Here is a 22,645-nt window from a genome sequence, read left to right on the forward strand (position 1 = left end):
CTGATCCATGCTGCTGGTCCTCCAAGGTCCTTCCTGCCTCTAGGACTTCCAGCCTGGCCCTTCCTCTGCTCGCCTAAGTCTCTCTTAGTGATCAGAATGCGCATTGCTGGACGCCTGGGTGGCTCAATTGGTTAAGCATCTGCCTTTGGCTCAGGTCATGATCCTGGGGTCCTGGGATCGAGTCCCACATTGGGCTCCCTGCTCAGCGGAAAGCCTGATTCTCCCTCTCCTTCTGCTCCTCCTTGCTCCTCTTGTGCTCTCTCTCTCTCAGATAAATAAAGTATTTAAAAAAAGAGAATACATACCCCTTCCTCAGGGACAGCTTCTCAGAGTCCCCACCAGACTAAGTCAGGAGTCTGATAAACACTTTTGGCCCCCCTGTGTTTCCCCATCATGGCACGTGACACAGTTTGTCATGATTTAGTGGGTAACTATTTCTGCCACGTGTATTCCCCCAACCCTGCCTCCAGGACCAGAAATCCCAGGAGGGCAATGATCGGGTCTGTCATGTTTGTGGCTTTATCCTAAAGCCCACCAACAAGCCTGGCACTCAGCATGTGCTTAATAGATAGTGAAGGGAAGAGAAACAGATCTGCAGTGCATGAAAATGAAAGGTAAATATTTCAAAGCAAAGAACTTGATTATTTCTCCGAGAAAGTCCGCAGAGGCCTTCCGAAAGAGGTAACATTTTAGGTTTTTCGTACTTCCCACAAGCCCCGACATAAGGCGATGGTGTTTCTCAAGATGTAAAACTCATATGCCCTTTGACCAAAGCAATCATATTCTAGGAATTTATTCTACAGAAACATTCGTTCACGTGGGAAACAATGTGTGTGTTACAAGGATTTATGTTGCAGCACTGTTAGTAACAGCAGAAAACTGGAATTAATCTGAATGTCCACCAACAGGGGGCTGGTTAAAGAAAGAGCTCATGGTACCGTGGAACACTGTGTCACCATTTAAAAATATGTGGCATCTCCCGCTGGCTGATACGGTGCCATCTCCGAGATACACTGGGAGGTGAAAAAAAAATGGCCTGGAAGAGTCTATGTCGCTGATGATCTAAAAACAGAACATGAATGTGCATGCATATGTATGTCTGTCTTTGCATAGGCCATCTTTGAAAGATTCAGCTGAGATACTGGGAAGCGCTGTCTGCAGAGAACTGAGAGGCCAGGGGACAAAGGTCCGGGAAACCTTCCTTTCCAACGTATACTCTTCGTACCTTATGGATTTTCTACCATATGCCCATGTGACCTATGCAGAAGGTAGAATAATTTAATTTTAAAAGAAAATGTGAAGACGAGCCACAAACTGGGAGAACATATCTGCAGAAGATGCATCTGATAAAGGACCATTATCTGAAATATACAAGGAACTCTTAAAACTCAACAATAAGAAAACAAACAACCCGATTAAAAAATGGGCCTAAGGCCTGGACACCTCACCAGAGATCTCATCAGGAAAAGATGCTCCTTATACTCTGTCATCACAGAGATGCAAGTTAAAGGAGCAGTGAGATACTACTACACAACTATTAGAATGGCCAAAATCCAGGACGCTGACGCCGCTGAGCACTGCTGACGTGTGGAGTGATCGGAACTTTCATTCACTGCTGGTGGCAATGCCAACTGCTACAGCCACTTTGCAAGACAGTTTGGTGGTTTCGTATGAAACTGAACATACCCTTACACATGGCCTAGTGGCTGCACTGACTAAATCCGATCTTGGGATTTGCCTAAAGGAGTTGAAAACTTAAGTCCACACAAAAGCCTGCATGTGGACTTTTAAAGAAGCTTCGTTCATAATTGCTAATGCTTGGAAGCAACAGGAGGTCCTTTGTCAGTATGGGAATGCAGACATAAGCCATATCCCGACAATGAAATATTATTTAGCATGAAAAAGAAGTAAGGCTTCGAGGCATGAGAAGACATGGAGGAACCTTAAATGCATCTTCCTATGTGGAAGAAGCACGTCTGGAAAGTTTGGATACTGAGGGGGCGCCTGGCTGCCTCGGTCAGGAGTGGATGCGACTCTTGATCTCAGGATCGTGAGTTCGAGTCCCACACAGTGAGTTCGAGTCCCACACTGGGGTAGAGTTTACTTAAAACAAACAAACAAACAAACAAATGGAAAAAAGTCTATATAATACCATATGATTCCAACTATATGATATTCTGGAAAAGGCAAAACTATGGAGACAGCAAAAAGATCAGTGCTTTAAGGGGCTTGGGGTGGTCAACGGGTAGGCAGAGAAATTCTCTGTACACTAGAATGGTGGGTATACATCATTATACATTTGTCCAAACCCAGAGAGTGTCCAACCCCGTGAGTGAGCCGCCAGGTAAAGCATGGGCTTGAGGGGATGACGATGTGTCAGTGTGCACTCGTCAGTTGTGACAGACGTACCCCTATGGTGGGGGGTTGTTGATAATGGGGAGACTGTGTATGTGGTGGGGCAGGGTGTGTGTGGGAAATCTCCGTACCTTTCTCTCAATTTTTCTCTGAACCTAAAACTGGTCAAAAAATCAAGTCTTGGTTTAAAAAAGAGCGTTTAAAAGGAGAGGAAAGAAGAAAAGGGGGGGGGGGAGTCTTCCAGCTGGAGCAAACAGGCGCTTCCAGAACCTCTTGTTTGTTATTGGAAACAACTTTTATCCTCCATGGACGTGTCAGACACAGCCTGAGGACCAAGCTGTCCACGTCCCACACTGTCTGAGGGTGTATATGCTGAAGGCAGTTGTGCGGGAAGCTTCTGTCTTTTGGCCCATCCCCAATAATAAAAAAAAAAATTTTTTTTGAACACTAAACTTTATTCACTTTATTTATGTATTTAACAGTTCTAAAGTTATTTACTTCCTGCTTTGACAAAAAATGAAAAATATAGGAGCACTGACTGACTCCTCTTTAGGAGGAAAGGGTTATATGTACAGCTACGGAGGGTTACGGTTCCTCCTTTACATACAAAGAAAAATATTAATAAAAAAGTGCTTCATTGATCGAAAAGGGCTAAAAGCTCCAATCATATTGCAGTAAAAGGACCTTCCTTCCTTGATTTTGTCAGAGAGAGAGCACAAGTTGGGGGAACAGCAGGCAGAGGGAAGAGCAGACTCCCTGCTGAGCAGGGAGCTTGACGTGGGATTCGATCCCAAGACCCTGAGATCATGACCTGAGCCAAAGGCAGACTCGTAACCGACTGAGCCCCCCAGGTGCCCCATAAAAGGACGTTTCTGTCCTGGGAACCACGTGGCCCAAGTTTCTCTTGGCAGAGCCCGACCCCCAGGAGTTGTTCTCACATAGCTGGGAAGCGCCCCCGGCTCCGTGGTGGGGGTGTCTGCACAGGCGGGCGTGGGTGATGGTCCCCAGCATGGGCCACCTGCCAGCCGGCTACTCCACTCCCGCGGCCGCATGTGCCTCCCCTCTCAGCAGACCAGGGGACCAACTCACTGCCCAGAAAGACCGCGGTAGCAGTAACGGTGGGGAGGAGAGCAAAGGGCCCGCAGGTTAGAGCTATGCTTGGGGCGAGCGGGGAGAGAGAGCCAGGTGGCGTGTGCGTGTGCACGCGCTGGGTGGGGGGTGGGGGGTGCGCAGCTGGGCCAGACTGGAGGAAGCCATTGGGAGGCGAGTGGAGCTACCCAGGCTGAGGTCGTGGCAGCAGTAGTGGCCCCGAAGAGCCCACTAGTGTTACCCTGGTGGAGGGGGAAGCAGTTGATGGCTGAGGGAAGAGACTGCAAGAGCGTTTTCAGGAGGCTGGGAACATAGAGCTCTGCGCGGTGCTTGCACATGGGGCCTCCAGGTAAATGCCTGCCTGCCCGGCGTGCCGCACGGATGAGTAATGAACTCTCCCGCCATCCTCAGCTCCATCTAGAGAGTTCGAGGGTCCTTTGAGGTTTTGTGAGGCTGGCTAGCCCTTTGTGTGTTTCTAGCAATCAGAGAGACAGAAGCACACCTGGGCTGGCTTTTATGGTGCTCATCAGATTCTGAAGAGATGCTTCGGCAACAATAAAGCTAGCACCTCGGCCTCATCAAGTGTGGGTTATGTGTTCAGCTCTGTATCTGCGTGAACCCACTCTGGAGCTCTCTCCCGTGTGTGCGTCAGGTGCGACACTTGTCCCCATGGTTTTCAGACGAGGAGGATGAGGCCCTGAGAGGCCAGGCAGCTCACTTGGGGTCGTGGCGGGGGGGCGGGGAGGAGGAGGGCCAGGGCCAACATCCTAAGCCCACGCCCTTGACCGCTGAGCGGGTCTGCCCGCTGGAGCTTTCAGAGGAGCCCAGCTGTCAGAACCAAAGAGGCAACAGCTCCATGGGGGAAGGGAGGGGACGACTGGGGCTGCCTGTGTTTCTGAGCTGGCTTGAGGCCAGGTTGGGGGGGGGGTGTCCCCTCAGCAGGAGCTGCTGTCTCTCCTGGCTGACAGGAGGCCTTTTTGGGACCCTCCTTTCCCTTTCCCCTACCTCCTCCCTCCCAACCATTGCGGAGGGGGGATGGGTGAGGGGGGGTCATCTCCCCCATCAGGGCTGCTCTTACTATTTCGCTAGAGCTCGGAGAAGCCTGCTTAGCCCGGGGCGGCCACTCTGCTTCCCAGACTAGATCTTGTGAAAGGAGTAAGCCAGCTCAGGTCAGGAGAGAAGGGCAGAGTAATTTTACAAGAGTGTTATTAGGCAGGCTCCTCCCTCCTCGCCGGCGCTCTGGGGACAGTCTTGTTTCCATGATCAACAACTGCGGTCCCTCAAGTATTTAGGGCGCTCTCCACCTTTTGGGAAAACAAGGGGGAGAGGTCTCCTTTCCCCACAGCCGAACAACAATGCTCAGACAGAGCCGCCTCGCCTAAGGGATGTCCTGCCTGATCCCGCCCGACAACTACCTGAGACAGAGGGTAGTGCCCAGAGGGGCCACACCCCAAATTAAGCCGGGAGACAGCAAGAAGTTGACAAGGCAAGGAGGCAGAGGTAACGTCCCCATCCTCTCCCACGCCCCCGAGGGGTTAGAACGCCAGTGTTCGTACTTGCGGCCAGGTGAGGCAGCTCGGCTGGGGAAATGGAGCTCTGTCCCTCCTGAGAATGGATGCTGTGTCAACCAAGAAATGTTGAGCTACGCAGAAAACCTGAAACCTGTTAGCACTTCCTAGGAGGTGTGATGGTAATTTACTTTCCCCTCCCGGGACTTTGTGCCTGCACCCTCAGGGGCTCGGAGAGCCAGTGCCTCCCAACGGCCATGGTCACTTTGTGGCCAGCCAGAAGGCCACGGCTACGGAATGATCTATGCTCCAAATTCCCATCTGCTGGCTTCAAGCCTTCCATTGTCAGGTTGCCAGGGACTAAAAGCAGGGGCCCTGGGCAGCTCTGGTTTTCTGAAGACTGCCCCCCAACCCTAACTTGAGTTAACCACTTCCTGACCAAAGCCAGGCTCTTGCCTGTCTCTTTCTGAGCTTGCACATCACTGTTGGTTTTTTTTTTTTTCTTCCCAACCACTCTTGCACTGAGCCTGTGAGCTCCCAATTGTCAAAGTCAGGTCTCCTTCTCTCTAGTCCTCTACTCCTGTGCCCAGGGCAAGGAATGAACAGATTACCTAGCATCTAGGAGCAAGCCCCTGGTCTTTCTTCCTGGAGGGTAAAGCATGCGCTGGAGGAAGGAGAGACAGGTGTTCAATCCCAGCTCTACTGCTTGCTGGCTGTGAGGCTGTTGGGAAAGTAGCTAACATTCTCTGTGCCTCATTTCCTCATCTAGAGGATAGGAATCATACCGGCACTTATTCCACAGGGTCAACAGAGGATGAAATGGGATAATAAACTGCATCGTGCATATTAAATGACCAGTAAATGGTAGTTACTCTGAGGTCCTTATAATTTCTCATTCCAAAGGAAGGCTTTCCTTTCATTCCCTCCGCCAGACATATTTTGTCCCCACCCTTACTCGTGACAAAAGCATCCCCATTACAAGAGAGCACAGATTTAGACCCCATTCATTTACCTCAGGTCCCCTTTGCTGAAATCAACAAATAAACAAATACAAGTTCTATGAGGCTGTGATGTGTCGTGCACTTCTAGGCACCGTACAGGCAGCGGGAGGTTGCCGTGAAGAGGGGCTGGACATCAGAACGGTGTCAGAATGGTTTTCCTTTGTCCTTCGCGCCTATCTGCCCATGTTGAAATGCGCATAGCTGTTTGGGTTGCGGGACGCAGAGCCTGACTGCTAAGGTAAGCGATTGAAGATCGCGCGGTGTCAGAGCGAGGATGAGAGAGGTTTACCTAGGGCAGCAGGCCGGCGAAGGGGAAAGCTCTTTTCACCTCCAGCATGGCTAGGAACGAGCACCTGAATTGGAGCTCGCCCCGAGGCAGCTAAGGTTCAATTCTGTGCTCACAGACAGTGAGCTCTCCTAAGCAGCCCTGAACTTCATTCATTTTTTAACAAGTATCAAGTGCCTGCTACAGGAGCCAGCGTGCTGCGGGGATACACAAAGGGGTAAGCCATGCTTCCCAAAGGCGAAGAGCTTGCAGCGTCGAGGGAATCATGGCACCGAGGACTGTGACAGCAGGAAGCATGTGACATGAGCCAGAAGAAAGCCACAGTGTGAGTGAGCTACAGGCATTCAGAAGCGGGCAGCACTGACAGGGTGAGACAATGGTGTGGACAAGGGAGAAGGTGGGACACGTGGGGAAAGGCTAAGGAAATTCAACCGGCTGGCTCAGAGGGCACTTGTAGACGAACGGGCATCATTTAAGAGGGATTACTCACCCACAAAACTCTTGGAACAAAATAACTATACCCTGGGCGGGGTGGGGGTGTGTGTGAAAACCAAGCATCCACAGTTGTTAGAGCACACTGTGAGTTAACTGGGCTTCTCCGGCCCCCCAGTCCCTTCCTCCTGGAATGCCCCCACTGGTTCTGCAAGGGCGAGACACCTGCCTTCATCAAGTTGTTTGGAGGTGGGGAAAAAGCCGATTCATTTACCAAACAAAACCAACAGATACAAGCTACCCTCCGTCAGAAGAGCCAGGCAGCACTGAAGCAAATCTCAGGGGAGCCTTTAAGATGAAGACAGATGCTCCAAGGCGGAGGTGACAGGAATGTGAAATACACTCATTTATTCTTTAGGGTGCTGTGGGGAGGGGACCAAGATCCCTTTGGCGGAACTGGAGGCTTGAATAGAGAAGAGTTTATAAAAAGGTGTGTTTTAGTTAGCCCACGTGCGATTCAACAATTTGGATTTGCTGACACTTGAGAAATTGGGAGATTTTACAGAAAAACTGGGATTTTCATCTCCCTAGAAAAACTGAGCCCACGTTTCAAAACGGCATAAAACCCTTGGAGAAGAGGCACTGGTCTTGGCCTCCACTGGCCGGCTTTATCCCCGCCCCCCCATCGGTATTTAGATGCTAATCACATTTTGCCAGCACAGAACAAGTTAGCTCTCCAGAATGCTTTGCAAGCTGAAAGCCTGTGATGACTGAGAACGCCTATGAAAGCTGTCTTTGGTGGGTGAGTGCATGTCATCTGGGTTTCCCCGCTTTTTTTTTTTTTTTTCATTTTTTCTTCGCGTTACTGCCAAGTTCTTGTTGGCATTTGATTTTGCAACTCCTAATACAGGACTCCTGTGCAATGAGGGTGGCAAAGTGGGTAAGGGCCACATGCGAGGCCAAGGGGCTCGGCCTCAGCTTTTACTCTCTTGGGGCAATAAGGAAGGACAGAACACAGGCAGATCTTAAGAGACCCGGTCTGGCAGGAGCCACCGGCTGGAGCTGGAGGGACTGAAGTGAGTGCCGGCCGTGGAGACAAGCTACCTGGTCTTAAATCTCGGCTCAGTTACTGGGCGGGTGGACTTGGGCAGGCTACACACCTTTTCAGTGCCTCTGTTTTCTCATCTGCAAAATGGGCCTGATATGAATGGTACCTGCTTTGTAGGGCTGTTTTAAGGAGTCAGTAAGATGATAATAAGATAATGGACGTATTTCTTTAGCGCTCCATGCTTATGGTCATTTTTAGAATTAAACCTGGAGACCAATGAGAGGAGTTGACAAGGTCCTAGATTAGGGCAGGGACAAAGCCAAAAAGAAAGACCAGTGTGGGAGGACTAGGCACCAGGAACCAACTGGGCTTGAGGATACCTGGGGGAGGGGCAAGACAAAGAGTCAAAGACAACTTCTGAACTTCCAGCCTGTGTGACTCGGTGCTGGGGTGATGGCACTGAAAAGGAAAACACTGGGCAGCAAGTTTTGGGGGAAGAAGAGTTCAGTTTGACACACATGAAGTCAGAGTTGACAGCGTGGAGGTGCTAGCCAAGACGGCACCGTGCAGCTGGTCTTGAGAAGCGTCGGTTGGAGCTGAGGACAGGGACTTGACCATGAGAAACCAGGAGGGCGCCCAATTTGGTGTGGGCTGCCCGAGGTGTTAAGCATCTCGGGCAGGTTCAGCATCTCTGTTTGAACAGGGCTGGGGCCTCTCTTCGCTCGGGGACCGTGTGTGTTCTGCTCAGTCAGCTGTGCCACTTGGATGCTACCTTTGTCCTTCAGTTGCAATGCTGACCTGGCCTAATCCTGCTCGCCTTGTGAGCCTTGATGGGGTCAAAGTCCCCTGGGGTAGCGAGCAACAGGAGGACACTTGGTTTTATATTTGATGAAACGGAGACACCTAACATGGGCTGTAGGGGAGGGGGACAGAGTTGCGGGGGGTGGGGAGAGGGGACCAGGCTTTTGCCTGGTGCCTCCCACCCCATCGTCTGAGGGCCCACCGGGGGCTCCAAGGCTCCCATGTTCTCGGCTGCTCCCTGGAGTTTCAGGGCTGCTTTTCTCCCTCTCTCTTCCACGTATGCCTGTCCAGAGAACCCTTTGCTCAGGACGCCCCTGGTCCTTAGTCGGGGCCCACAGATTAATCAGACAAATTAAGCTCCATCACTGTTTTACCCTTCCCGCTTTTCTCTCAATACAGTCCATTTCAGGCCCACGCTCCGGGCCAGGCGTGGGAGATAATGCGTATGAACAGGTCAGGTCATACCCAAAAGAGCTTGAGCCACGAGGCCCCGAAGTGCAGTGAAGGCGATTTTCAGGCAGGGTGAAAAGCACACCGGGTTGGTGGGGGGCGCCTCATTCCCTTTGTGCAGGGCTGACCTATCCCCCATTTCCCACCCGAAACTGTTGCATCAAAACACGCACATACATAATTTATTTACCTCCCCATTCTCTAGCATGCCAGTCAGGAGCCAGTGGAAGAAAAAGAGAAAGGAATAAAATGAGTGGAAGCATGGTGAAGGAAGGGCTCAGCTGGTTCAGGAAGACTTCTGATTATTGTCGTTAATGTTCAAGAGAGTTCCAACCTGATGCGGCACTAAACGGGCAGACTGATTGTGTGTGTGTGTGTGTGTGTGTGTGTGTGTGTGTGTGTCTGTGTGCCTGTGTCATTAGGAGAATGAGACATTTAGACAAAGTGGCCAGTCGGTGCGAGAGCTGGGAAAAATTCCCTGTCCAGCTGGTTATCTAACAGACACCCGACGCTGGTTTGCTTCCTGAAGGGCAGTGCAAGGAGGAAAGACCAGGGGAATGCAGATATTACCATAAAGTGTGCTCAGTTCGGAGCAGCTTGGCTGCCCTACACAGTTCCCTCTTTATAAATTCTGCTGTTAAACCTTGCGTTGTGGGGAGACTGCTACTGAAGCTCTCGGAGAAGCTGCACCGTGTGCTTTGCAGGGAAAAAACCCCACAGCAGAATTTGGGTTATTTTGTTGTTTCCAGGCTACTCGTCCTCCAAACTGAAGGTGTATTTCGAGAAGGGATTAGGAGCTTGTTAGCTGGACAGAAATCACTGGCGGCAGGGCTAATACCCGGAGCGCTCCAAAACGCTCCATTTACTGCAGCGACATCTAATGGCCAGAGGAAGCACTGCATGTTCTCATTGAAAATGTTCTCATGTGGTTCTATCTAGTGAGTTACTTTTATTTTTTATTTTTTAAAAGATCTTATTTATTTATTTGACAGAGAGGAGATCACAAGTAGGCAGAGCGGCAGGCAGAGGGAGAGGGAAAAGCAGGCTCTCCGTTGAGCAGGGAGCCTGATTCGGGACTTGATCCCAGGACCCTGGGATCATGACCTGAGCTGAAGGCAGCCACTTAACCAACTGAGCCACCCACGCACCTGAGTTACTTTTTTTTTTAAAGTAGGGTGGACAAGGTATTATTATATTTATTAATGCCTGTAAAATCACACTTGGCCGCCACCCTAAGAATTCACTTCCTATCACCCTTTGGATGATATTTATGATGTTATTCATAATTGGATGCTGATCATATTTTATGAAAACCATGTAATTAGCTCTTTGGGATTTTTAAAAAAAGATTTTATTTATTTATTTGACAAAGAGGGACACAGTGAGAGAGGGAACAGAAGCAGGGGTAGTGGGAGAGGGAGAAGCAGGCTCCCTGCCCAGCAGGGAGCCCAATTCGGGGCTTGATCCCAGTACCCTGGGATCATGACTTGAGCTGAATGAAGGCAGATGCTTAATGACTGAGCCACTCAGATGCCGTGGGATTTTTTTTTTTTTTATAACCATCATGACTTTGCATTTATTTTAAAGCTTGTTGTTGAAGCTATGAGTATCTATTGCAAGAAGGTTTCCATACCAGGGAAGAGATGATCAAGTTTACTCCCAAATACTCACTTCTAGGGTATCTTACTCCAGTTTATAGTAGAGTGTTGTGGTTAAAAAAAATGGAAAAGTGTTATTAATCATTGCTGATGATTGCTGAGGAGATGAACCACTCCCTCACAGATGGTGCAAGTGTAAACTTACAGCCTTTCTGGGGTGCACAGTTCATTGAGAGCCTCAGAATTATATTTATCTTTTTTAAAATTTATTTTAAGTGGGCTCCATGCTGGGCGAACTCATACCCTGAGATCAAGACCTGAGCTGGGATCAAGAGTCAGGTGCTTCGGGGAGCCTGGGTGGCTCAGTCGGTTAAGGGGCTGCCTTCGGCTCAGGTCATGATCCTGTAGTCCCAGATTGAGCCCCGCATTGGGCTGCTTCTCCCTGTGACCTTCCCCGCTCTTGTGCTCTCTCACACACTCTCTCTCTCTCAAATAAATAAATAAAGTCTTAAAAAAAAAAAGTCAGATGCTTAACCAACTGAGTCATCCAGGTGTCCCAGAACTCTTTTTATCTTGTGAACTCTAAGTCCATTTGTAGGAATAAAGCTGAAGGGTGCCATCACAGATGTGAGAAAAAAAAAAATACAGGGGTTTTCACTGCAATGTTATCATACTGATGAATAAGAAATAGCCTAAATATTTAAAAACTGAAAAATTGTTATTTATGGCACAGTGGAGGCAGAGATGGATGTTACGCAGCCACAAACCAAGGAATGCTTAGGGCAACTAGAAGCTAGCAGAGACAAGGAAGCAACCTCCCCTACAGACTTCAAATGGGGCACGGCCCTGCCGACACCCACGTGTTAAAATTCAAGCCAGCAGGGGCACCTGGGTGGCTCAGTGGGTTAAGCCGCTGCCTTCGGCTCAGGTCATGATCCCAGGTCCTGGGTTCGAGCCCCGAATCGGGCTTTCTGCTCAGCAGGGAGCCTGCTTCCTCCTCTCTCTCTGCCTGCCTCTCTGCTTACTTGTGATTTCTCTCTGTCAAATAAATAAAATCTTAAAAAAGAAAAAAAAATTCAAGCCAGCAGCACTTTGTGGAAGAAATCATTGTTTTTTTTAAAAATACCCATGGGACATCCATACTGTGGACTATTACGTGAAAATCTAAAAAGGTATTCTCAATACTTGATGGCCTGGGGCAATAGTGGAAATAAATAGGATACTAATTTATATACGGTGGGAACACAATTTTGAAAACAACAAACTCTCCCATAGACATGTATCTCACCTATCATGCACATACATATGTACCTGTTCACACATACAAGTATGCAGAGAAACTATGAATCATTGTGCATAGGTGTTGGGTTTATAAGCAATTTTTTAAAAGATTTTTTTATTTATTTACTTGACAGAGATCACAAGTAGGCAGAGAGGCAGGCAGAGAGAGTAGGAAGCAGGCTCCCCGCCGAGCAGAGAGCCTAGTGCGGGGCTCGATCCCAGGACCTTGAGATCATGACCCAAGCCGAAGGCAGAGGCTTAACCCACTGAGCCACCCAGATGCCCCAATTATTTTCTTTTTTATACCTTTCTGTGTGTCCCCAATTTTCTATAATCTATGTGCATTACTTCTTTTTATTGTGGCAAAACATTCATACTACACTTGATATTAGCCAAAAGGCCCAGAAGTGATTGTGGTAAAACATTCGTAACATAAAACTGACCATTTTAAGGGTAAGTACATTACTTTTAACATTAGGAATAATAGGGGTGCCTGGGTGGCTCAGTCAGTTAAGCGTCTGCTTTTGTGGTGCTCAGGTCATGATCCCAGGGTCCTGGGATGGAGCCCCACATGGGACTCTGCTCAGTGGGGAGCCTGCTTCTCCCTCTCCCTCTGCCCCTTCCCCCCTATCATGCTGTCTCGAGGCATCTCTCTCTCTCTCTCAAATAAATAAAGTCTTAAAAAATTGGGAATAATGGTTTTTGTGAATAGACGTGCACTAAGTAGGCGCTAAACTTACATCTACATTATAATTACAATAATGTGACCATCGTTTGTTTGGACCAAGGACAGGAAACGAATACAACCTGGAGAAATGAAGTGAGATGGATGGGGGGGGTAGAAGAGTTGGGGGATCACTGTGATGTGTTAATTGTTCTGAAAGCAGTTTTTCTTTATAGGTTGAGATCAGCCCTTTCAGACTTTTCAGTGCTGAGGAAGGAGAGGCCCAAATCTAGCCAAGAAAGCCGCAAGGGGAAGCCAGGGTAACCGAGCCAGCAGAGAGACAAGTTAGAAGTTAGAGTCTCTTTCACTGAGACAGCTTTAAGGAAGAGAGGAAAGAAAAGTGGGCTTCATCTGGAGGCTTCATCAAAGACCTAAAAAAGCAGAGTATGGGAACAGGGAGGCTGCTTGGGCTCGAGCCAGCAGCCTCGAGTTTAGAAGCAGAAATGCCAGTGGAGTGTGTGTGTGTGTGTGTGTGTGTGTGTGTTGGGGGGGTTGCATCGTATTTGTGTGAGCTTTCACGAGCTCCCTGGAAACCTGGCATCACCCACGGTCACTGTACTTTGCAGCTGCTACCGCCCCCGAGCACAGCAAGGCATCCCTCCTACCTGATGTCCCCTGCTCCCCCAAGTAACTCCTCACCTGCATCTTTCTCTTCACTGTGTCGAAAGGAAAGGAGAGGGTCTGGGTTACGGCAGCGGCCAGGCAGACATTGACGAAGTTCTGGAGGGGTGAGAACCGATCTCGGGGTCCATTCCAGAGTTTCTCCAGGTTCATGTAAACTAGAAGGGAGCCAGCAGAGAAGGGCAGAGCACCTGCGAAAAGAAGGCCAGGAAGAGGCTGCTGCTGTCTCCAGCGCCGCTGGCTTGAGAGCACAAACGCTTTGGGGAATCCCAGGCAAGTAAACAGGACTGGCTCCGGGTTAGGGTTAGCACTCCAGCCAGAGCTGCCTGAAGCAACTTTTCTTCGGTGACAATAAGGTGCTTCCTTTGGATAGGGGGTGTGTTATCTGTCAAAATGCATCAAACAGTTCACTCAAGGTTGGTGCACTTTGCTGTATACAAATTTTACTTTACAAAGAACCGCAAACAAATATCGAACTCTAGTTTGGGAGACACATGTTGAACGGTGGAGGGGTGGAGGGCATTGATGTCAGCAAATTACGTGGAAGTCATCCAGAAATATGTAAGATGGACCGATGAATGGCCAGAGGGATGGACACGTACATGATAAAGCCATGTGTTAACTGGAGCGTCCGGATGGTGGGTGTGTGGGTATTTTTGATTCTTATAACTTCTGAGTGTAGTGTCAGAAATTTTTTTAAAAAATAAAATCTTGGGGGGCACCTGGGTGGCTCAGTGGGTTAAAGCCTCTGCCTTCGGCTCAGGTCATGATCCCGGGGTCCTGGGATCAAGCCCCGCATTGGGCTCTCTGCTCAGTGGGGAGCCTGCTTCCCTTCCTCTCTCTCTGCCTACTTGTGATCTCTGTCTGTCAAATAAATAAATAAAATCTTTTAAAAAAATAAAATAAAATCTTGGGCGGCGGGGGGGAGATCACTCTCATAGAGGAAACAGGGAGTGGCACTTCACCAGGTTTCCAAGGCTAGGAGGGACTGGTCTCTGGGTGAGGAGGAGACAGTCTGTGTGAACTAGAAAGCGAGACTGTTCTGGTGAGCGAGGGCACTTGACCTTGCTTTGGGGAATGATGTGGCCATATCAGGGTCCAGGAAAAGATGTCAAGTAGGTAGTGCAGTTTTCAAGAAACTTCCAGAAACTTTGGGAGCTATCTTAGGTTTACAGAGGAGCTAAATTTCTCTGTCGAAATAAGATTTAAAAGAGAGGCTAGCATCAGAGGCTAGCATCAGCTAACTTTATCTTGAGGAAAAGGCAGTATCTATTTAATAAACACATTGCAAATGAAGTACCAACCCCCCTGTTTACCTTCATTCAGAAAATATTTGTGGAGTTTATGTGATGTGCTCGGCCCTATGCTGGGTGCTGGGAATACAAAGAGCCATAGAGGCTACAGCTCTACAAAGAGCTGATTCCTGGAGGAGACAGACAGCTGATGTGTGTGCTAATTGGCCAGGGTGGGATGGCGGTACAAAGTGCTTTAAGCACACAAGGACCAGAGGGATTAATTTTACCTAGGGCATCAGGAAGGACTTCACAGAAGAAAAAACTTGCCCACTGGGTCTTGAGGATTGAGCAGGAGTTCACCAGACATTGGGAGAGCTAACAGGCAGTCCAGGCAGAGGGAACAGCAGGTGCAAAGGGAGTGGTGTTTCCAGGAAATTGCAAGTGTTTCTGGATGGCTGGGGCATGAGTGCCAGGGGAGGGACGGCAGGAGGTGAGGGGGGCCGGGCCGACCGGGGCCAGGTATGAAGGATCTAATGGTGCGTCATAAGGAATTTGGGCCTTTCCCTGTATCTCAGGAGTCAGGGAGGGCTGGAACAGAGGACAGAAGAATGAGGTTTCAGAAGGTCACCAGGCCCTGGCAGCAGTGCCTGGGACTGGGACCCTGTAGAAACCTCTTGTAAGTGTCTGTGGGAAGCATGAGGATGAGGGCAGAGGGAGGTGGGGAAGGAGGAGGGCAACAGATGGAGAGTGGAGTGGTCAAACTGACAGTACTTGGTGCTGGAAGCCGGAAGCCGGAAGCCACAGCGGAGAGAGGAGAGGAGCTGAAGCTGTTCTAGGTTTCTTCCGGCTTGGGCCACTGGGTGAAAGGCAGGTGGTCGCGTTCTTTAGGGAACCCAGGAGGAGCAGGTGTGAGCCTAACGAGGACGTCGGGTTTAGTCTCGAGCTGGATGTGCCCCGGGAGCAGCAGGTGAAGGTGTCCAATAGCAGGTACTCGTCCTGCCATTGGGAATTGGTAGCAGTCAGTGGTTAAGACAGAGGGCTCTGGAGTTACATCGCTAGGTTCTTCCACTTCCTACCTATGTGATCTCAGGCAAGTCCCTCAGTCCTCAGTCCCTGAGCATCTACTTCCTTGTCTGTAAGCTGAGGCTTCAGTGAGAAACTGTACGCCAGGCGTTCAGCATGGTGCGGGGCACAAAGAGGGCACCAGTAAATGGTAGTCACTGTTGTTACAGAGGCTGGGAGTCCTTAGAGTATCATGATGCTTGGTTAAGCCATGAGCTTAGCTGAGGCCACCTGGGGTGGGGATGGAGGGTGAAAAGAAAGCCAAGGAAGGAGCCCTGAGGGAACAGTGACATGTGGGGGGCTAGCAGCATCAGATCAGCTGGATAAGACAAAGCTGCTGGAGAGCTGGGAAAGACATCCAGGAGTTGGTGGGCTCCTAGAAGCCAGGCTTCCAGGAGAAGGGGTGGTCAGTCTCATTAGATGCTGCAACAAAGGTCCGATATCAGGTGAGAGTCTGCCGGGTTTGGCAATTGGGGGACTCCGGTGACTCGTGCATGTGTGGTCTTGGCAAAGGTTCCAGAGACCATGGAAGGTATGCTTGCTACCTGGTTGTGCTCACATATGTCTGTATGCAGGCTGAGTCTCTTTCCCGCAGTCAGATGGGGTGTGTGAGATTATCTTCCTATCAGTTTGGGCTGAGCCACCTTCACTCTCCCTTCCTCCCCTCCCTGGGATGTGACTGGCCAAAGTTAGGAGCAGGGTAGAGGGTATGTGGCTAAGGAATAGAATGAAGCTAATTGGCTCCACATGGATTGAATCCACAGGAACTTGCCCTTAAAAAACCACATTTAACTGGTTACAAACAAAGGTATACAATATTCATCTATACCAAAGAACACAACCTTTCCTTGGACAAGGTGAAAAGTTCCATCTTACCTAGAACAGTAAGGGAAACCCCTCGATACAGGGCTAGGAGCCCTTCCTGTTGATAAACAGTAGAAAAAGCATGGAGGATCCCTCTGTAAGATGGTTCGAGCAAGTTCTGCACAATCAACCGGGTTTTGATGAGGTCTGTAGGGTACATCACAATGGTGGAAACCATGCCTGCAAGACTCCCAGCCATGATGGAGCTCCACTGGGAAATATGGCCCAGGTCATCCGTGAAGAGTATGACAAACCTAGGAGAAAAAAGGAGGAAAAACCCAAGAGAATCAGCTCTGGATTGTGCCTGAGTGTTCTATACCACTTCTTACAGTATCTCCCAGCATTTGGAAATGTTTTACAAAGTGAAAATTACTATATCAATGTATTAGGATTCATGAATAGCACATTCAATTCTACTATCTTAATAGAATTTCGTGAGCTATAAGGAGATGCCTTTGTTCTTTATGTCTACCTTAAGTTCTTCCCACTTCATTTTGAGCATTTCCCCCTTTATCTGTGTAACTCTCAATCCTGGCTTGCCGGTGGGGTATAAATGAACAGGAGTACTTGGCAAATACTGAACTAGAATGTGCTCCTTTGGTTCTCTTGAAACTTAAAAGAAATGAAACTGCATGAAATGATGACTTTGAGCATCCTCAGTAACTAAGGTTTCTTTTTGTTTGTTTGTTTTAAAGCCTCTATGTCCAACGTGGGGCTTGAACTCACAACCCGAGACCAAGAGTCTCATGCTCTACCAACTGAGCCAGCCAGGCGTCATGCCCCTCCCTTCCCTCCCAGTAATTGAGTTTATTTATTTTTATTTTTTAAGATTTTATTTATTTATTTGATAGAGAGAGAGAGTATGAGAGAGAGCATGAGATGGGAGAGGTCAGAGGGAGGAGACTCCCCATGGAGCAGGGAGCCCAATGTGGGGCTCGATCCCAGGACTCTAGGAACATGACCCAAGCTGAAGGCAGACGCTCAACCAACTGAGCCACCCAGCGCCCTCCCCCTACCCCGCCCCAATAATTGAGTTTAAAAAATATCTTGGTTTGGACGCCTGGGTGGCTCAGTCAGTTAAGCATCGGATTTCGGTTCAGGTCATGATCCCAGGGTCCCACTGAGCCTGCATAGGAGTCCCTGCTCAGCAGGGAGTCTGCTTCTCCTTCTCCTCCTTGCTCTGCCCCTCCGCCTGCTTGTGCTCTTTCTCTCTCTCAAATAAATAAATAAATAACATCTTTAAAAATATGGACTGGTTTAACAGTTATAAGGGAAGATGCGGCACCCCTGCTAGTTCCCTGGGAAATGACCAGTACAAACAAGATACCACTTCTCACCCAGCAGACTGGCAAAGATGAAAAAGTCTGACAGTATCAAGTGATGGGCAGGACACGTGGAGATGGAGATGGGAGTGTTCCCATCTCCGCTGGCAGAAATGTCAATTGGTCCAGCCCCTTTGTAGTATCTAGCACAACTGAAAGAATGCCTCCTTCCACTCCAGCCATTCCATTTCTAGGTACACATCCTAGAGGAGCTCTTGCCCACACACACGTGCAGACAATACAACATTGTGTGTTCGTGTGAAAAGTCAGACAACCTAAAAGTCCATTCGTAGGGGAATGGGTAAATTAGAGCAATCGTACAACTACAGCTTCAATGAGCTTGAGGCTAGGTATTCATACGGATAATCCTAAAAGCATAAAGTTGAGCGAAAACAGCAAGCTGCAGGGTGACTTACAGTGTATGACAACCATCTATTTAAATGAAGAAACATACCCATAAAAGCATACCTTGTATTATTCATGGATGGATATAGCTACGTATTTTAAAAAGTGTCAACAGGGATGCCTGGGTGGCTCAGTGGGTGAAGTGTCTACCTTTGGCTCAGATCGTGGTCCCAGGATTCTGGGATCAAGCCCCTCGGCGGGCTCCCTGCTCAGCGGGGAGTCTGCTTCTTCTTCTGCCTCTCACCCTGCTCTTGTGCTCTCTCAAATAAATAAATAAAATCTTAAAAAAAATAGAGAAGTATTAAATAGGCCCTCGGGAAGATGGAGGGGGGGGAAGGGAATCGGAATGAACGGGACTTCTTTCTCTGGAACCTTTTATTTCTTTGTATTAAAAAAAGATACTTGAGGGGTGCCTGGGTGGCTCAATGGGTTAAAGCCTTTGCCTTTGGCTCGGGTCATGATCCCAGGGTGCTGGGATCGAGCCCCACATTGGGCTCTCTGCTCAGCAGGGAGCCTGCTTCCCCCTCTCTCTCTGCCTGCCTCTCTGCCTACTTAACGATCCCTGTCTGTCAAATAAATAAATAAAATCTTTTAAAAAATTGTTTTTTAAAAAAAGATACTTGAAGTATCTTTGATGCTGTCTTTCATGCTGTTACTTCAGGATGGTGGGTACATGGGCACTCTTCTTTGTGCTTCTTTACAGCGTTATAATGGCTTTGGTGGACTTTTCCAAATGCAAGCCAGGAAGACTGTTGTGGTCCCTCTTTTTGGAAGCAGTCAGGACCAATCTCGGCAGAAATTGTTCAAAGGGCACTTTTACATGGTACACATTCCCCGCCCAGGAGGCAAAGGAATTTTACTCCTTCCTGATGAGGACAAAATCAAGAAGGGCTTGGAAACCAGGAAAAATAGTATTTTCTACTAGAGAATGGGATAGGGGAGAGGGAAGGAATAGTGAGGGTTTGAGTAAAAGGAAAATGAACAGGGCTAGGCTTTAAAAAAGTATTATATCTTTTTCAAGATTTTATTTATTTGAGAGAGCGGGGGCGCACACACAAGTTGGGGGGGAAGGGTAGAGGGAGAGGGAGAAGCAGACTCCCCGCCGAGCAGGCAGCAGGATGTGGGGCTCCATCCCAGGACCCTGGGCTCATGATCTGAGCCGAAGGCAGAAACTTAAAGACTGAGCCACCCAGGCACGCTGTATCTTTTCAGACCATCCCCGGTTCTCTGGTTTTCAAGTCTCCCATAAAGAGGTGCATGTCCTGTTCCTTTAGCCTGGCAGCAAGCCGGGGCCCTCTGTGTGATAAATAAGACACGTGGGTATTCAGGTGAAATCATTTAAGGAGTCCTAGGACCAACCCTTTGCTCCCAAGTAAACACTCAATGATCACAGGCATCTCTTTCAAGGGGTACCTGGGCGGCTCAGTTAAGCGTCTGCCTTCAGCTCAGGTCATGATCTCAGGGTTCTGGGATCAAGCCCCGCGTCAGGTTCCCCACTCAGCAGGGAGTCTGCTTCTCCCTCTCCCTCTGCCACTGCCCCTGCCCGTTCACTCTTTCTCTCTCCAATAACTAAAATCCTAAAAAAAAAAAAAAAGATAAAAAAAAGATAAAAGCATCTCTTTCAAGCTCTAGGAAAGTCTTCATTTTGTCAAACTGTTGTTGACTACTGTTAACTGCACTAATTGAAACAGTCATAAAAGAAAAAAAAACAGTCATGAGTTAACCAGCTACTTCTGAAAGATGCAGGTCACTAAAGCTGGGCCTTGTCAATGGGCCACCGGCCTGCCTCACTGCCTGCACGCTTCCTTGTTCCTGCCTTTTCTCTCCCCCAGGGCCAGTCGAGTTGGAGGGGAGCCTGAGGAGGGGCAGGGGAGACAGAGGAAATGGACATGCTTGACCGGCCGGATGGTCTGCAGCCAGTTGGAACAATCCAGATGACGGTGGGAGTCTGAAATGCCAAAGAAACACCGTTCCTTCTCATTGCCTCGCCTTCTTCCCTATCCCACTTGGCCACTTCCAGACTCATTTATCGAACTTCTACTATGCACTATGCACCACACAACTGTGCTCGCACTCAGCAGAGGTCCTAACAGAGCTCTACAGTCCTGAGAAAGCAGTTGGTGGAGAGGGACAACGGGAGAGGAACAAAGCCCTGGGTTCTCGGAACAACTTGATGGACGAGGAACAGGAACCCTGTCTCACGGCAGGTTGGTTTATAAAGTCGGGTCTTACTATCAAATAGACAAAATTCCAAAGAACCAAAGCAAGTCCTTTCTTCTTAGACTCTTATCATCCGGTAGAGACAAGGACCACCAACCCTTCCTCTGGGAACTGCAGAGTCAAGGCAGGTGACCCTAATAGGCCATCAGTCATCAGTGAAGTCATCCTGCCCTGCCCCGCCCTTTCAGCTCTTGTCTGATTGGCTGGGGTAGCGGTGTTCCCCTTTCTGCTCTTCCCTGCCACCCCCGCCCCCCATGCACAGAAGCTTTTCCCAGAAAGACTGGCTAAGCTGGTGAACAGCAGTAACCCCTTCCTTTCAGCCACAGGCTATCACACACCCCCGCCCCGCCCCCACCCCTGGTATCCGGAGTTAGAACTGCCACCCAGCTGAACACGAGCTCCTGGAGTGGTTATACAGTAAGAAAGTGGGGCTGGTTCCGAACTATTCCAGAGCTGCAGGGACACCAACCAACGTCTATACAGCTCGACAAGTAGTTGTCCAGTAAAGCTGGAGGAAGATCCACTGGTCGATGGATCTGACAGCTGGCCGCTGTGTTCCGCTCTATTTATTGCCAGGGCCCAGCTCCTAATAGACTCTACCCAGTGGACTTTTGATCATAAATCCAAGGGAGCAGACGTATCAGCATCACAATGGTGGGCAGAGCCCTGGACTAAGAAGCCAGAAGACCCGTTTCCAGTTCCAGCTCTGCCATTAATTCTCTTTGGGGACAAGTCAATTAATCACTCCATTTCCTGAACATTCTCCATGTTTACGCTTTGTTCAAACCCCCGATCCTAGGCTTTATACCATTACCCTTAGCCAACTGTTTCTGCAAACTCACAGCCAGGAAAGAGTAGAGATGAGTCAGTGTAAGGATGGACCAGTGGTATCATCTCTGTGTAGGAAGGCTAGCACCATGATTAGCCAACCACTTTGCTTTCTATGCCCAGCCATTCACTGAAATACTCCCTTTTAGTTTCCAGGAGGAAAATAATCTCACAGGAAACATTATTAGCAAACTTAGACCTGGGAACTCTTTCTTCCTCTCCCAGTCACCAGCCACCAGTCTACGTCAGGTGCCCGCAGCTGCCACATGGACCAGTGCAACAGGTTCCTAACTGGCCCAGCCACCCTTGGTCTTCCTCCTCTCTAGTCATCGTACCCTGCCACCAAGTGACAGTAATTCCTGTTGAGTTGCTCTAATCATCACCTCCCCACCACCACCACCTCCTCAAAAATCTCCCACAGCTAACATTGGCCACACTGAACAAAGTCCAAAGTCCTTAACCCGGCCCTCTGAGATGGCATTCCAACCTGCTTTTCTGGCTGGACTTCCCAATGCTGCTGTAGACACACCCTGTGTTCCAGTCCTGCCGCATGCCTACCCACCTCTGTGCCTTGGCTCATGACGTTACCTATCATCTTTCTATCTTTCTCTCCATCTGTGCCCAGCAAACTCCTACGCATCTCCCCAGACCAAAGCCAGGTGGTTTTTCTCCTCTGTGAGGTCCTCACATCTCCTCCTCCTCAGAAGTGTGAATCTGTTTTCTTTTAAAGATTTCATTTCTGGGGCACCTGGGTGGCTCAAGTTGGCTGGGCGTCGGCCTTTCAGCTCAGGTCATGATCCCGGAGTCCCAGGATCGAGCATGGCATCGGGCTCCCTGCTCAGCGGGGAGTCTGCTTCTCCCTCTGCCTCTCACCCCACTTGTGTTCTCTCCCTCCCTCTCTCAAATAAATGAATCAAATCTTTAAAAAAAAAATAAAGATTTCATTTTTAAGTAATCTCTACACCTAATGTGGGGCTTGAACTCACAACCCCGAGATCAAGCTGCATGCTGTACTGAATGAGCCAGCCAGGCGTCCCAGAAACGTGGATTTCTGTAGCACTCAGCCACATGCTGTGGACACAATAATCTTCCATTCTTCTGTTCCTCTGTAAGCCCTGGGGCCCCGGGAACATGCCCCTTTCGTCCCAGCAGGTACTTAAGGAGGCCTGGCTGTTATTAGTTCCAAATGAACACAGAGAGAAACGCAGCAGGGTGTAGTAGAGTTATGGATTTGGAGGCAGAAGGTCAGCTGATGGGGCTCTCAGCCCTATCACTGAGGAATGGTGGGGCCAGTCTGAGCCCAATTCTGTATCTGGAAAATGGGCACGATACTTCCCACCAGATGGACCTTACCAAAATCCAATGATGTGCACACACCCAGCCAAGGGTAACTAAGCAGTGATGGCTATACTGATCAGCTTGATTGCGGTGATCATTTCATCATATATATGCACAGCAAAACATCAAGTTTTATATATTTTTTTTATAGGTCAAATATATTTCAATTAGGCCGTT

The 22,645-nt window shown here is 49.0% G+C and overlaps 1 protein-coding gene across 3 annotated transcripts in view; it reads right to left on the reverse strand.

Annotated features, from left to right (window-relative positions):
• The window catches only part of SLC25A43 (solute carrier family 25 member 43), a 43,314-nt gene that overhangs the window by 17,904 nt on the left and 2,765 nt on the right, over positions 1-22,645 (reverse strand). For all 3 annotated transcript variants that reach the window (XR_007124788.1, XM_047716060.1, XM_047716059.1), the window contains exons 2-3: positions 16,368-16,609; positions 13,213-13,385 (exon numbers count right to left, since the gene is read on the reverse strand). Coding sequence is in view for 2 of the 3 variants with exons in the window: in XM_047716060.1 (XP_047572016.1) it covers positions 13,213-13,385; positions 16,368-16,609 (415 nt within the window). In the remaining variant the exon portion in view is untranslated. The remainder of the gene's footprint in view (positions 1-13,212; positions 13,386-16,367; positions 16,610-22,645) is intronic.

Source organism: Lutra lutra, chromosome X (assembly GCF_902655055.1).
Source record: "Lutra lutra chromosome X, mLutLut1.2, whole genome shotgun sequence".
NCBI lineage: Eukaryota > Metazoa > Chordata > Mammalia > Carnivora > Mustelidae > Lutra > Lutra lutra.